At 28.6% G+C, this 15,509-nt stretch overlaps 1 protein-coding gene and 1 non-coding gene across 2 annotated transcripts; one reads left to right on the top strand and one right to left on the bottom strand.

The window, feature by feature from the left end:
• Nucleotides 1-32: 32 nt before the first annotated feature.
• LOC111620767 (vacuolar protein sorting-associated protein 33B-like) lies at nucleotides 33-12,186 on the bottom strand. The gene is made up of 16 exons (XM_023362766.1): nucleotides 12,003-12,186; nucleotides 10,333-10,473; nucleotides 10,029-10,133; nucleotides 7,377-7,470; nucleotides 6,634-6,711; nucleotides 6,130-6,203; nucleotides 5,247-5,369; nucleotides 1,588-1,645; nucleotides 1,431-1,505; nucleotides 1,301-1,365; nucleotides 1,135-1,236; nucleotides 863-1,048; nucleotides 679-780; nucleotides 512-605; nucleotides 296-427; nucleotides 33-230 (listed from the first exon to the last, which is right to left on the bottom strand). Exons 1-16 carry the CDS (start codon nucleotides 12,183-12,185, stop codon nucleotides 151-153), a joined length of 1,692 nt encoding a protein of 563 aa, XP_023218534.1. The 5' UTR covers nucleotide 12,186; the 3' UTR covers nucleotides 33-150.
• Nucleotides 2,175-2,246, top strand: Trnae-uuc. Its single transcript has one exon. It is a non-coding gene; the product is annotated as a tRNA-Glu (tRNA).
• Nucleotides 12,187-15,509: the final 3,323 nt, after the last annotated feature.

Genomic DNA, 15,509 nt, shown 5'->3' with positions numbered 1-15,509 from the left:
ACAAGCATATTTTTTTTAATACAAAACTTGTTTTATTTCTTCAGAAAATTTTTTTTACACATTATGTATATTTATATATATATACATTCTGTCGATATGACAACTTTATCTTTGTTCATAACTTACAGAGAATTTTACAGACATTTCCTTCTAAGGAACTTGAGGCATCAACTGTTGCAATAATGTGTTTCCGTTAACCATGTTCGTGGTGGCGATCAATAGTGTATATTCTGTTAAAGATGAATTAAATTAATTATAGTTGTTATTTCGATTAATAATAAAATGTCGAACTTACTGTTTTGTTTGGCTAACAGTCTGAGAGCTGCCACTTCTGCGTAAGTAATTCCACCCAAAAAATATATTAGAACCACTTTGTTTGTTTCATTTTCCAAACTTAGAGATCCTATGCTGGTTATACTGTCTCTACCTAAATTCATTTTTCATAATTTAATAAATATTTTAGTAATTTGACCTTGACTGGTCGTTAAATAAAACCAACAATTTTTACCACCTCTTACGGGTCTTGCTTTGTTGTTGGTTACGGTTGGTTTACCAATTGCCTTTGTTATTTCTTCCATTCCTTGAAATCCTTCTCTTGTTATTATCTTAAAATAAAATATGTTTAAGACATTTTATTAATATATAAAAAAATAATAATAATAATAACAGTTTTCTTACTTGCTGTGATAATTTACAAACAAGAGGGATGTAGGCACCGCTGAAAACATAACTCATATCTACTGGGGTTTTAAGATCTATCTCTTCATCTGTTTTTGGTATCTAAATGTGTATGGGGGAAACAGAAAATTGAAACATAAAATTAATAAAACGAAAGGAACAACAATTATGCCTAGATACTTACAAGTCCTAATTTCTTGGTAACCATTTTGAAAGAGTTGGTACGAGAGGTAACGGCAGCCACGACTTTGGCGGCTGCCATTCCTGCGGAAACTGGTCCCGAGACCGGTAATGAAACCGAAGGTTGTTCCATAAAAAGACCGAGTTTCTTTAAATAATGAAATGTCAACAAGTGTTTATGTCCGTGACTCTACAAAAGATAAATTTATGTATAGAAAAGCTGTGTGATTTCTTTTAAATATGAAATTTACATTAAAGGAAATAAATTTAACTAACATGTAGGAATTGAGTTAAAAGTGATTTGTAATCCCTCGGTGATAAACCATTCTGGGTAATAGATAGTAAGCATAGAAGTCTTAAAGATCCCAACAGAGATAACTAAAAGACAAAACAAAAACATTATCATCATTGCAGTTAATATAATTTAAACTTTAAAAATTACCTGACGATTGATTGTCTCTTCAATGTAATTCATATTTTCACGTAATTCAACACAATCTAAAAGATCTAATGATGCAACAGAATTAATCAAATCGTATTTCCCTCTTTTAATAAGTAAAAACAATACTTGCTATGTTCCACATTAAGATGATCTTTGAAATTTCCTTTGTTTTTCTGTTTCATGATAACTTCACATGCACCTATATCTACAATTAATTAATTTAATAATCAAGTTATAATTTAAATAATGGACAAAATTTTTTTTAAAGATGTCAAGATAATACTTACGAAGAGCTAAATATTTATGCTGCTGTTGAAGGCCTCTTAATTCATTCGCTACAAAATTCTATGATGCAGCGACGTGTAGCGATAGCTGCTCGTGACGTCATTTACGCTGCACTCTCGCTGCATAAAGAAACGCAGCCAAACTTAGGCCTACCCGCGATCGAAGTGGCAGAAATATTTATTAAACCAGAATAGTAGCATTATAGATATCCAGCGACTCTGCTAGCACGCGTGTGCGTTATATAGAGGGCTCTTTAGTCGATGTGAATACTGTATATTCGTTTAAATTATAAAAGCCATTTTCTGAATGGTTAGAGTACGTCGCGTGCGTAACATATGCTGATGCTCTCTGTCGTCATCATACGTCAGAAGATATATCAACATAATGTAAAGGACGTGTTAACGCGCATTGATTATGTGGATTCGGTCAACTGTTACCGATACAGATCGTATTTCTACCATCACATAATAAATCTAATTCTTTGTCTAAGAGCAGAGATCTTTTAATTGAATCAGATCATCACAAAATTTTCGAGTATGAACATTTGTTATTTATATAAAAGAAGTTAATTCCAAAGTAAATTCAACACTCCCATGTGGTCTAGTGGTTAGGATATCTGGCTTTCACCCAGAAGGCCCGGGTTCGATTCCCGGCATGGGAACACTTTTTATANATTATCAATTTACCATAGGTTTTTATGGGAATTTGATTAATTTATTCTGGAAACTCCAAAAAATAAAAAATATATACTTTCTTACTACATTTATTTATATGTAATAATAAAAATACATATATACAGTCTTGCATTTTTATTAGTCATGTTTTTTCTGTTTGTGGGGGTTAAAGAATCTGTCTAATGTTGATTGCTTTTCTCTCTTCTTCAGGATTTTTCAGAAGTAATTAATAGCATTGTAATTATAGAAATCCCCAAGCCTATTAACCTCAACCTGGTTTTGGATGCCATTCTAAGACCGTTGTTCTGACATCCTCCCACTTCTTCAAAAGGCCTTTAATAGCAGATATTGGCATTACAGTAGAGCATCGTTTATCCGAATCAATTGGGGACTGGGGTTGTTCGGATAACTTATTTTTCGGATAACCGATTATGTAGGAAAAAATATATTAACCTATCCCATGTTGAAATTTTTCTCTGTTGCGTGTTGCTTCGCATTGAATTTTTGTCGATGTTAAGCCTAACGAAAACTTTTTAAAATAACAATCGTGACTATTGTATCGTTAAAAATGATTTATTTATTTTTTACAAACAAAATAAATATATTGAAAAATATAAAAACAAAAAAAATTATACTTTCAAAGTTAATCTAGTATCAAAAACGTTCGATTCAGCATGACACAGTCCTCAGAAAAACACCACACAAAAGGCCAGTGCTGCCAGCTAAAACAGACACATCAACCAAAAAAAATATTGGAGTAGCCCAAGATATAGCCAAAGATTGCAGTGCCACAGCACTAGCAAAAATTTAAATTTTCTGACTGGAATTCTTTCAGATAACTGACGTTTCGGATAACTGACTTTCAGATAAATGACGCTCTACTGTAATCCTCTTTTTCAAAAGAAAACATATGTCACCGAGTTTCTTGGTGTTCTTCATTCAAGAGTTCTTGGTGTTCTTCTGTCATCAGATCCATTTCAGGTTCAATTATGAGCTCTTCAATTTTCTTTATTTCTCAGATGTAATTTCAGCTGCTTGAGTCTTCTTGATTATACAGTATCTTTCTTAGATAAGATTGAACTGTGGCTACTGTAGACCTGTTCAAGCCATACAGCCCAGCAAGATCCGACTTCTTCTGTCCACTCTCTACCTTTGCTATTATACTCTCACCTTTTAAAAATAAAAACCCGTGTCAAACTTAATGAGTGCCCGCTCAACAGTCTCGCGAATACTATAAAAAAATTCTTTCTGTCAGAAAAATAAAAGGCTGAAATTACAAGGGTGAGTTTCAAAGTTCGGAGGAATACTATCCAATCAGTATATACTGAGTTGAGCATTGATGTCGACATTTCCCACGCTCTGAAAAGTTTCAAATTGTTGCCAAAGACAAGACAAGGGAAGACCAATTGGTATTCATTATTTTATATCACTTCTTCTTTTGTTTGTTCTGTGAGGTGTTTGTTATCCAAACATAAAAATCTTTCGTGAAAGTGTTCATTAACTGATCACCCACTGTATTTTCCCTCCTCAGTGGGTTTTCTTCCATATAAGCAAAATAAAACAAAACAATTTTCCAAAAAACTTTTAATTTCAATATCCCAGCATTAAACCAGGTTCACATGTTAACAATTTTCAACTATATTTTTAAAACCATAGTTTTTTTGGTGTTGTTGTTCCAAAATAAAGTTATTGATTGATTGATAATTATGGAATATGTAGATGTGATAATTTCTGAAAAATTATGCTGCTTTGATTGTACATATATTGATATTGAAGATACAAAATTGAAGCATAGTATAGATTACAGACCATAGATGGGAAAGTGACAGAAGCAAATTATTTTGTAATATATGTTATTGTTTTATTGAGTTCTACTGTATATATAGATTTATTTCTTATTGCTGAAATTTTATTGTTCAGAAAAAGAAAATTTGAGAAAAAAGAGAGAAAAATAAACTGGGTTTTAAAGTTTTAAGGAAACAATAGATAAGTGTAACATAAAAGTATTCAGCTTAAATTAAATATGCTAAACATACGAGGCGTGTCCAGAAAGTAAGTACTGTTTCATTCTACCGCCATTGCAGTGGTAGTATCACAGTTCAGCACCTGCGCACACGTCTCTCTGGTTGATTGTCAGTCTAGTGACGCCATTACAGCCAGATTGTGTTGTTTTTCCACGTGTTAGTGAGTGTTCAAAATGTTTAAGACTATTGCCGATCCCGTCGACTGTGAAGTGCATTCTGTAATACAGTTTTTGAACGCAAAGAATGTTAAGCCAGTTGAAATTCATCGTCAACTTGTAGAGATTTATGGTGAAAATGTAATGAGTGATGGAATGGTTAGAAAGTGGGTTCAACAATTCAATGCTGAACGCACTGATGTTCATGACAAAGCATGGAGTGGCTGGCCTTCTGTTGTCAATGATGGTTTGGTTGCAAAAGTGAATGAAAAAATTCCTGAAAACAGACGGTTCACAATAAGATTGCTTTGTGATGAGTTTCCACAAATTTCAAATACTGTTTTGCATGAGATTGTTGCAACAACCGATGTTCAGCAGTGGCTGTCTTCACTGGCGGCATCTTTCTTTGAAGAGGGTATAGACAAGTTGGTTTCCCGATATGACAAATGTCTGAACAATGGTGGTAACTATGTAGAAAAATAGTTTCAGACATGCTCTTTCATGTAAAAATAAATTTTGTTTTGAAAAAATATTTTTTATGCGAGTTTTTCCAAAACGGTACTTACTTTCCAGACATGCCTCGTATATCATATGTTTAATTCTTATTAAATTCAAATTATGAAAAATTTATATATGTATATGTATAGTTAGTTGTATAAATTACATAAAAAATATGCAATATAAGTTTAGCATTTCCAAATTTCATTGATAAGTGTTTGAATGAAAAATAAAAATTCAATGTTTTCAAATAGGTAAACAACTTAAAAATTATTTGAAATGTTTTCAAGATAAAAAAAAAATATTATATCATCTTTTTATCAAAATTAAATAAAATTATACATACATCATACTTAGCTTGTAGAGTTTTAGCCTTATTTCCAAGATAAGAAAATACATTTGAAATGTGTTGATCCCTGATTTCTTTAAATATCTAGTAGAAAAAAAAAACACAAATAAAACAAATGATAGACAGATAATAACAGTGAATATAAAATCATTACATGGAGTTTTCTAAAAAGAATGCTACCATTTTAAATTACTGTAATTATTTTAATTATTATCTACAATGTATGCAATGTATACAATAAATAGAGTAAATATCATCATTGTGCAACATAAGTAACCTGCAATAGCTATAGAATTATGACTGCTGTGTTAGGAGTGATAATGGATATGCTGTAGTAAGTATAGGAAGAATTTCAGTATCAATTGGATGTGTGCTGTGTGACACAAAGTGCACAAGATGAGAAATTGTAACAGGCAAACTTAAAACCTGGACAGTTTTCTAATGTTTTAATGTTTATTTATTTGTTAAGTTATGGCAATGCAACACTTGGGCAATCTGCCTAGGGGGATGACTTCTGGAAGGTCTTTTACGGTTAACTGGCCCCCCATTCAGGCGTTACAGATTGGAGAAAACCAGGAAAACTCATGTGGCCAGCCTGCCCTGGTGAGGAGCGAACCACAACCTAACTCCCAGTGTTCAGGGTATGAAGATCACTTGGCCACTGGTGGCCAAGTGTAATGTTTTAATGTACATTACAACATTCTCAGATAATAATTAACATAATTACAATAATTTAAAATGGTACCATTCTTTTTGAAAGGCCCTGTATATTAGCAAATTCATTTATTTATACATAATCATACTAATTCATCAATTACTAATCTATATGACATAAATTAATTACCTCATCACTGTTATTAAGAACTACTTTTACACTTTCTTTTTTCTTTGTAACATCCTCACCAAATGTAACTTTTGCTGTGAAATAATACAATTTAATATATATAATATGTATCTATAAAAGAATTAATTATATCTTGTTGATTTTTAATCATTTTATAACTTTCTATTATTATTCTAAGAAGTAATCAATGCAAAAATATAAAGTTTTTTATGAATATAACTATCAATAAATAATTTAATCCTAATTTAATATAAAACTTTGACAACTTCAATAAATTTGTTTTATATGTTTAAAGATATATTAATGATAATTTAAACAGTATTATTGAAAATTGATTCTAAATTTGGATATTTTTTTTAACTATTAAGTAAATGCTTAATTAAAAAAAACTGTAAAGATACTTTATACATAAATATAATAAGCTTTCTATAGAAAAATAAAATTCAGAAAAATTATATTTTTAAATATCTATTATTTAATAATACATTTTACTTAGCATCTTACCACTTTTAATTCCATATGTTTCATCCAGCAAGCCTTCATAAGTTAGTTGTGTTAGTAAAACTGAAGGATAGTCAACGTCTATTGAAATGTAATCATTTTAAATATTACCAAATGTAATATCAAACTGATCAAAAATGAATCAATCATCATAATTAAAAAATTATTTTCCATTTATAACAGTAATGATAAAAAATAACTATATTTATTTACATAATAATATTTTTGTATTACAAATTTTTAAGCAAATAGTATTTGCTTACACATTTTCACTTTTTATCTTTCTGATCAAGCAAATAGCCATATTTTAATTGAGATAAAGAAATGACACATAGTTTTCGTGAAATTTTAAGATATAATTAATAATCTTCTTTATTATTGTTATTTTAAACTTATAAGTTATTTACATTCAATTATCAATACATAAGTTTATCAACACAAACTTATTCTTCTATTCTCTTTAAATAACAATTAATACCTAACTGTTTGCAAAAAAGTTCCTTGATAACTTATCAGCAACTATGCTTTCTATTCTTGGTGATTATGAACAATAATATATTCATAAATAATTACAAATGACCTCAAAGACAATAAATAATTAAACAATACATAAAAGAGCCATTAACTTAATTAATACATACTATTAAAATATTAAAAAATATTTTATGAAAATAGAATATTTTTTAAACTATTAAAATTTTACACTAAATATATACAATTATTTAAAAATATATTTTAGTTTAAACCTCTGTCAATAAGAATGGCATAATCAATCTGTGAATTTGTTGATCCTGTCTGCTTAGTTTCATTATCCAGCACCCTAAACATATCAATCACCATCTAAATAAAAAAAAAATTAATTTAATTCATTTATTCATTGAAAAAAACAAATAAATATGGTATATGTCTCATTTTAGATTTAGAAAATTCAGGGTGGTGCGTGAAAAAGTAGCCCTGGTCCAAAGCAGAAACACAGAAACCAATTGCTGGTATCACCATCATAGTTGATGTTGAACGTGGTCACCTGTCACATCTATGTGACAGGTGACCACGTTCAACTGTCACATAGATGCTCATCAGCTGCTCATGTCAAATCATGTTTAATCATGTTCAACTGTCATCAGCTGCTCATGTCAAATCATGTTTAAGAACACCCAGTGTAATATAGCGATATTCATGACAGCAACTGCATGGCTGATGATGTCTTAGTGGACTAACAAAAATACTATCATATATCTCACAGATCCAACATCAAGTCAAAGGTACTCAGCAGAATGTAACTGTTGACATTATGAAAACTATAATGGAATAAATCATCATCAATGGACATGACTGGTACAGAACATTGAGGACTATAAAAACCAGCATTAAGACTTCATCAGCACACCAAGCTCATGAAGACCAGAACACTCCAAGATAACCACATGCAGTGATAGAATAAAAAAACACTTAGAACAAACTTTTTAAATGTATTATTAGAAAGATGTTAACAAATTATATAAAAAATTCAACCCATATGCTGTAATAAACAAACTTTACTATCTAGTGTAATACTTAGATCAACAGTGAACTTATTCACCATCACACACATTTCCTCAAAAAACCCAAGATATTTACAAATAACTCATGGAAAGCAAATGGGACACAAAATGTATCCTAAAATAACTTCATAATTAACTTTAACTTTATAAATATAATAACTCATTATTTAGGAAATAAAGTCACATCAACTGCTGTATAATATCAGGCTATATTCTAGTAACAATAATTTGAATTATTGTTTAATATTATTCCTGAAACATAGTCCAATATTATAAAGCAGTTGGTGTGGCTTTATAGTAATGAATCAAGTTTTGAAAAATGTTTATACTTAAGAAATATCATCCAAACAGAAATATGCTCCAAAAGAAACAAGATATATCAAAGAAGTTTACATCTAACAAAAATTAGAAGACAGAACAAATCCTATATTAATTTGTAAGACAAATGACAAACATTATTACTTAAATATGAACATTGGCAATAAGATAACCTCAAATTAATTGCCCAATAGAAGTATGAGAAAATCATTGAGCACTTAATTAAAGCAATTCCATCACATTTGATAATTGCCTCATCAAAAGTGAGGGGATCACATTACTTGGCATTTAGTCTTGTAAGAAATGTACTGTATCTGTAATCATTCATCTAATTCTTATCTTTGACAGCCATAATTAGTTATTACTTTTACATTCCTTTCACACAAAATTCTAGTTATCCTGTTTAATTTGCACTTTGTTACAAAAACTATTAATATTCTAGTCAGATGTTTCCCAACGTGGGGCCCACGCCCCACAGGGGGTCAATTGGATTGTAAAGGGGGGCAATTTGAAAATAGACTTGTCCAGAGTTTAAGTTAACTGTATAGTTGCTGTGACTGCGATTTGAAGGAGGAGGAAGATCCTGAGCACATAATCTTCTTCTGCCCACACTACTCTACGCAACGCAAGGAGTTAATTCGTACCATCAAGGACAACGGCTTCCACTGGCCCTGTATGCTTAAGGACTTGATTTCTGACAAGAAAAACTTTTCAGCGATAAAAAGATTTGCTACAGGTATCAGGAAGCTCGACTAGTCCCACTCTGCAATCTATGATCACCCTCAACTGACCATCTAGAAGTTCATCGTCTCCTCTCTCTGTATGTGTCAACTGTGTAATCTAGAGTATATTGCTTTAATGGTTCATTCTGTAATAAATTGGATAAGCTGTTCTATATGTTCCGCGGTTTTATGTTTTACACCAAACAGCTTCATCTGTTTCCTCTGTTATTGTACTCCTGCTAACTGAAGTTAATTTGTTTAATAGCTTTGCTTGTAATCTGTTATACATGTTTACATTGTCGCGCCTTTTCATTTGTGTTGTACCCATCCGGCTCATTCTGTATTGTTTATTGTCCACACTGTATTAATTTTCTTTTAAATATAGGCGATGCAAGGCGCCAATGGGTCCCATGACCCACCTTCCCTCACTTCCCACTATCCTATCACACTTACCCCCTCCTTCTGCCCCTCCATACTCTCAACTTCTTCTACCCTATCTCCACTTCCTTCTTACCACGGGCTATACCTCCGAGTTCGGCCCTGTCTCTTTCCTAATGCTGTATATGTTAGGGGGGCATAAGAATTTTAGAAAGGCTTAGAGGGGCATAGCACAAAAAAGGTTGGGAAACACTGTTCTAGTCAGTATTTTACCATTTTATACTTTCTTGAAAAATTCTTTAGTATCTAAATGGTTAATTTCTGTAAAAATTAACCATCTCATAACATTGTGTATCTATTAACAAATTTTATATCATGATAAAAATTTTAAAGTTTTATATATTTAATAATGAATAATTTATTATATTTAAAAATTTACTTTTGCACATCTTCCAACTCCATACACATTATAAATTGGTCCACAGAATTTTTGTAATTGGATTAATGATGTTGCTGCAGTATGTAACCAAGTCTGATCCCCTTCCTAAAAAATAATATTAAAATGATTTAATTAAACTTGCACAAAATTAAGAATAGCTCCAATAAAATATTTTATTCTTTCTAGAAATATCAGAAAGTTTTTTAACTGAGTTATTTATTATATATTATTCAATAAATTAAACGGACATAGTTTAATAAATTATTTATCTATGACATTATAAGTGCTGAAAATAATAATGTACCAGAAAAAAAGATGAAAAGAAATCTGGTGTTTCAAGAGAATACAAATCAGTCTCTAAAGGAATGAAACCTAATGGATATTCTAAAAGTCTAGTAGATCCATAAACGCCTTCTTGTTCCAAAATTAATTCACATAGATGTAGCTATAAAATAAAATAAAATAAATACTTTTTAAATGAAAAATAATTACACAGTAAGTACTCAACTTACACTTTTAATTTGTTTCAAGATTTCTGTTCAAGTTAAAAAGCCATATAAGTTAAATGATATTTGTGTATGAAATATTTTTAACATATACATTTATTTCAAAGGATAGTTAAATCTAAATAGTTTTTGTTATAAAAAACTATTTAGATATAAAAAAGAATTTTTTCCCTCAAAATTTTCATCACCTGTTATATATGTCAAAATCACGCTTAATAAATGAACAGTTGTAATACTTTAATTCAAAATTAACAATACTATCTACAAATAAGCATAACCCAAATTTTCATAAGTCAAGGACTTTCTGTATTGATATATGTAAAAATATTAAATACAAATTTAATATATGAAGAAATTGGAACAACATTATATTTTTATATACAATTTCAAATATTACAAATTTTATATTGAATGTTAACTATATATTAAAGATTTTTATTTTATTCCAAAAATTTTATGGGCTTTGTAAAGAAATTATTATGCTACAATTTAATGTGTAGTAGTGAGAAAATGAGGATTTGCAAATATCAAAATCTCATTAAAATATATTTAATTTTGAGTTACTCACTTGGTATCTTTTACAAATACCAAATGAGTTAGTCATTCATTCTGTTTTTTTATTTGTTTATTATTAAATTTTTGTAATGTGAATTAATGTTTTCAATAAAACATCTCACATTGATATTATATAAGTTTAATAATCCTACTCTTATACTTGTTAAATTTTGCTTAACATTGAAGTAATATTTTTATTACATAATATGGTTAATTAATATAATTTGAGATTTTAAAAATAAACAGTTCAATCATAAGTAGGCAATAATACTTTCAATATAAAAAGTTTAAAATGTTATTTTGTGTTAGTACTACAGGTCTGATACACTTTGAGGTATATTTTATTTATAAGACAATATTATTTTAGTTATGATGTATTTTTGGAATAAATTAATAGGAGAAATATGATTGGTTGGTATTTGATATAAATTAACTTTTCAACTCAGTTCTTTTATTTTCAAAAATGCAATCATGGAGTTGTTTAGTTTCATTTTTACTTACAGTGAAAATAGGAATTATATGATTTCTCCTTGTTTATACAACTTGACAGATGTTTGTGTTGTTGCAGTAAATATTCTCAACAATTTTCCTATCATCTTGCACTATTTCAAAATTAATGATAAATTTTGGAAAGAAGAAGGAAAGTTTGATTTTATAATTGTTAACAGAAATTAGTGATGTAAATAACAATGTATACGATTCATTTGAAGACTGTGTAGAAGATATGCAAGAAATTTATGTAAAAAAGAACAAGAAGAATTTGTTAATGTTTAAAGAGAGAGCTTTCAGATCAAAATTTTTCTAAATTTATTCAAGTTAATAAAACTAATTGATATGTACTTCAAATATCATAGTACTTGTAAAATTGTTGGACTAGTGAAGAAAATATGAAGGTATAGAAAATAAAATTTACTTTTTCCACCAAAAAAGTGTTCCAGTGTGATAAGTTCTCCATAGCAATTTTGTGTTTAAATCCAAAGAACAAATAGTTAGAAGAATCGAAGCAAACAATTGCTTGGAGGTCCGGGCAGCATAACTGGCAATGCATTTGCATGGTAAGCAGGAGTTGCAGGTTCAAGTCCAGCTCCAGGCTCATTCTTTTCTTCCAGAATATTTTAAATTAATTTGTAAATATTATTATTATTAAATTTAATAAGAGATGATGCCTAACGCTTACCTCTAGTACCAAATTACTTAATAGTTAATCATTATTATAGCACTTAATTAACCTGATTAATTATGGTGAATGTTTGGTTTATTGAAAATAGTTAGAGTTTATCCATCACCTTTATATTTCCCTTTAAAGAAAAATTATATTGATACAATCAAAATTGAATTGAGAACTGCCGGTGGAAAAGAAATTGTTTTGTGGAAGAAAAACATTATTAGCCTTAAACAGATATAAATATTACATTATTTTATTTATTAATATTAGTTTACCTTTTAGAAGTGCAAAATAAAGCTCAATCCAAAAGATTGTATAAATTATTATACAATTATTATAGTTCATCCCATATTGACAACTTCTGATAATTAGGCACCTATCAAATTTTAGATTTATGGTTACCTATCGGGAAAAAATTATATTGATTTACATTCAATTTATCTATATGTTCGGCAAAAATTGTAAAGAAAAATGAATCAAATACTACTGCTGAAGAAAAAGTTACTCCCATCAATTATTTTTTAAATAGTTCGTTTTCTCAATGCACTGTTTTTCTAAATGATAAACAAGTAATTTCTCAAGTTAATTATCTTTATCAAGCAATATTGGATGCATTATTATTTTTTCAAAGGAAACACAAGAAAAGTTCTTAACAAGTATGTTATTTTTTTTAAGATACTGAGCAATATATGGATTCAATAAATCCATTAGGAGAAAATAATATTAATGAAGGATCAGTTAAAAGATTTAATATTAGTCTAGAAAGTAGATTAATAGATTTATCTGGACATTACCATATCAATTTATCACAGTGACTTTTAACCAATGTGCCACGAAAATTTTTGAAAGTTATTAAATAAATTTGGTGGTCTGAAGCCTGTGTGTCCTTACATTGTCTAACCATATAGATGAATATAAATGAACTTTGTCTAACTCCTAGAGATATTAAATAAATTATTTTCAAAAGAAACTCTCCCCCAAAAAAGAACAATAAGTGTAAATGTCAAAATTAAAAGCACTTTAAATTGATTATATGAGTTTTTCATACTTATAACAAATAAATATATCCATAATGTAGTAAAAATAAATATTCATAAACAAAATTACATGTGCATAACACCAGGTTATTTCATTTAAAACGAAATTTTCTTTAAATCAAAAATGTATCTATAATTGTCAATATTTAGTTCAAATTACTTTAATTAGAAATAGCTGGACATTGGGCAGGTTTCTTTGGCCACCCAATGTCCAGCTTTGGCAGGCCACTTTTAGATGCAAATTAATACTTAATGTTAATTGCTTTTCCTATGTAAATGAAAATTATTAATTTAAATAACTATTGTTCTAACCTGCTGCTATTTTAAAGAACAACAATACAGTTTTATTTAATTCATAAAAAATATAGACAAAAAGAATTAGATTAAGTGGCAAGTAATAGAATACAATGTTTACAAACACAACTTTAAATGATGTGATTTTTTCTGTGGAAATTTGTGCCATGGAAATTTAATTATAGGTTCAAGTGTGCCATGAGATAAAAAAAAATTGAAAAACACTGATTTAGCAAATAAATCTAAACTTTTAATCAACAACATTTATTTGATAATTAAGTTAGAAAGACTGAACAACAATTTTGCATTAATGGCAAATAATAATAATTATAAAATTATTATTAAAAACACATTATTGAAAATCAATAAAATAGATATTAGTTTATCTGTTCAAATTGGGATAGAAAAAACATTGCAAACAGGAATTATAAAAATGCTGTTTCACAGAACAGATGTTAAAGTTTTGAGTATATCAAATGCTATTATTGGCCAGTTACCTTATAAAATAACTCTTAGATTAGTTTCTAACTCAGCATTTAACAGAAATGTAAGAATAATACTTTTAATTTTAAAAATTACAATTTAAATTACATATATTTATCAAAAGACAATCAAATAATTCCTTCTAAACTGTTTACTCTAGATTATACAAATAAGATTTAGGCAAGAAATTTTTCCTTCGTATTTGAAGATACAGGATATATTCATCATCATAAATATGTCATAAATGAATATAAAGACAGTTACACTTTATATTGTTTCAATCTTATTCCAGATTGGTCTGTATCAGAATCACATATAAGCATTTATCAGCAGGGAAATATTTCAATCAAACTAAAATTTTCAGTACTGATAATGTGTTGTAATAGTAAATGTTATTTGTTTGTTAGAATATAATAACTTTAGAAACTTTAGAAATACTGAGACTTTATAGAGATTGACAATGAGCAATCCGAAAATAAAAAGAAATTTTAGAATGTTTTTGCATCTGATGATCTGTCGATTCACATTGCTAATCAACAGTCATTTATAATTAATTTAGATGAAAAAAATAAGACAGGAAGTCATTGGGGTATCAGTATTCTTTACAAAAAATAAAACAAATTAAAACAGATAAAAACAAAGATTATAAGATTTATAAAACAAATTTAAAAAAATTGTTGTTGGAATAATGTTGTTCATCAAAGTTTGTATTTGTTGACTTGCAGAAATTTTTGTTTGTATTTTCTGTAAAAAATGAATCAAAATCAATATTTAACAGAATTAAGTGCATCTGACAAATTTTATAACAATGAATTTGTAAAAAACATTTTTGTTTAGTAAACCCTCTGTAATAAATTATAATCAATATTGTAATTTAATGAAAAAATAATTTGTAATGAAGACTAATTAAATATAAAAGTTGTTTTATTTTCAAAATACATACATACACACATATATGTATGTATGTATGTATATATATAGATTTAGAAAAATGTTTAGATATACAGTTTAACCCACTTATAACATCATCCATGGGACTGGCAATTTTTTGACATTATAACAGATTGTCATTATCTGTGGGGTCATAATTTCAGTCTCATAAAAGTATCAAGTGGTTTAAGAATCTACTATAAAATCCATTCTAATTTAACATCATATGTATTACCGTAAAATTATTTCTTAATGATAATACAGTATACTGTATCTATTATGATGATAATTTATTACTATATGTATAAAAGTGCAAACTACAGTCGACCTCCCTATAACGCGGTAGATACGTTCCACGTTAATCGAATTTTACGTTGTAGGAATGATTAAATACATGAGCCAATCGCAGCCCAATAGGTGTGAAGTTTACGGACTAAGGCTGTTTGAAAGGTTTTCTTCTATAAAATTAACCGATTCTAGACTAATTCCACTCAACATTTCCAAAACACGT

The sequence above is a fragment of the Centruroides sculpturatus genome, unplaced genomic scaffold, assembly GCF_000671375.1.
Source record: "Centruroides sculpturatus isolate CEXI.00-Female unplaced genomic scaffold, Cexi_2.0 scaffold204, whole genome shotgun sequence".
Classification (NCBI taxonomy): Eukaryota; Metazoa; Arthropoda; class Arachnida; order Scorpiones; family Buthidae; genus Centruroides; species Centruroides sculpturatus.
Note: the sequence above shows the minus strand (reverse complement) of the source record. Positions and strands in the feature narration are given on the sequence as shown.

Excerpts from the sequence above, each read along its gene's own strand:
- LOC111620767 (XM_023362766.1), bottom strand. The coding sequence starts at position 12,185 with ATGAGCCTGGAGCTGGACTTGAACCTGCAACTCCTGCTTACCATGCAA. Across the intron at positions 6,712-7,376 it reads TGCCATTCTTATTGACAGAG|ACGTTGACTATCCTTCAGTT; the intron begins GTTTAAACTAAA and ends ACATTTCAATAG. Across the intron at positions 781-862 it reads TTACCAAGAAATTAGGACTT|ATACCAAAAACAGATGAAGA; the intron begins GTAAGTATCTAG and ends ATACACATTTAG.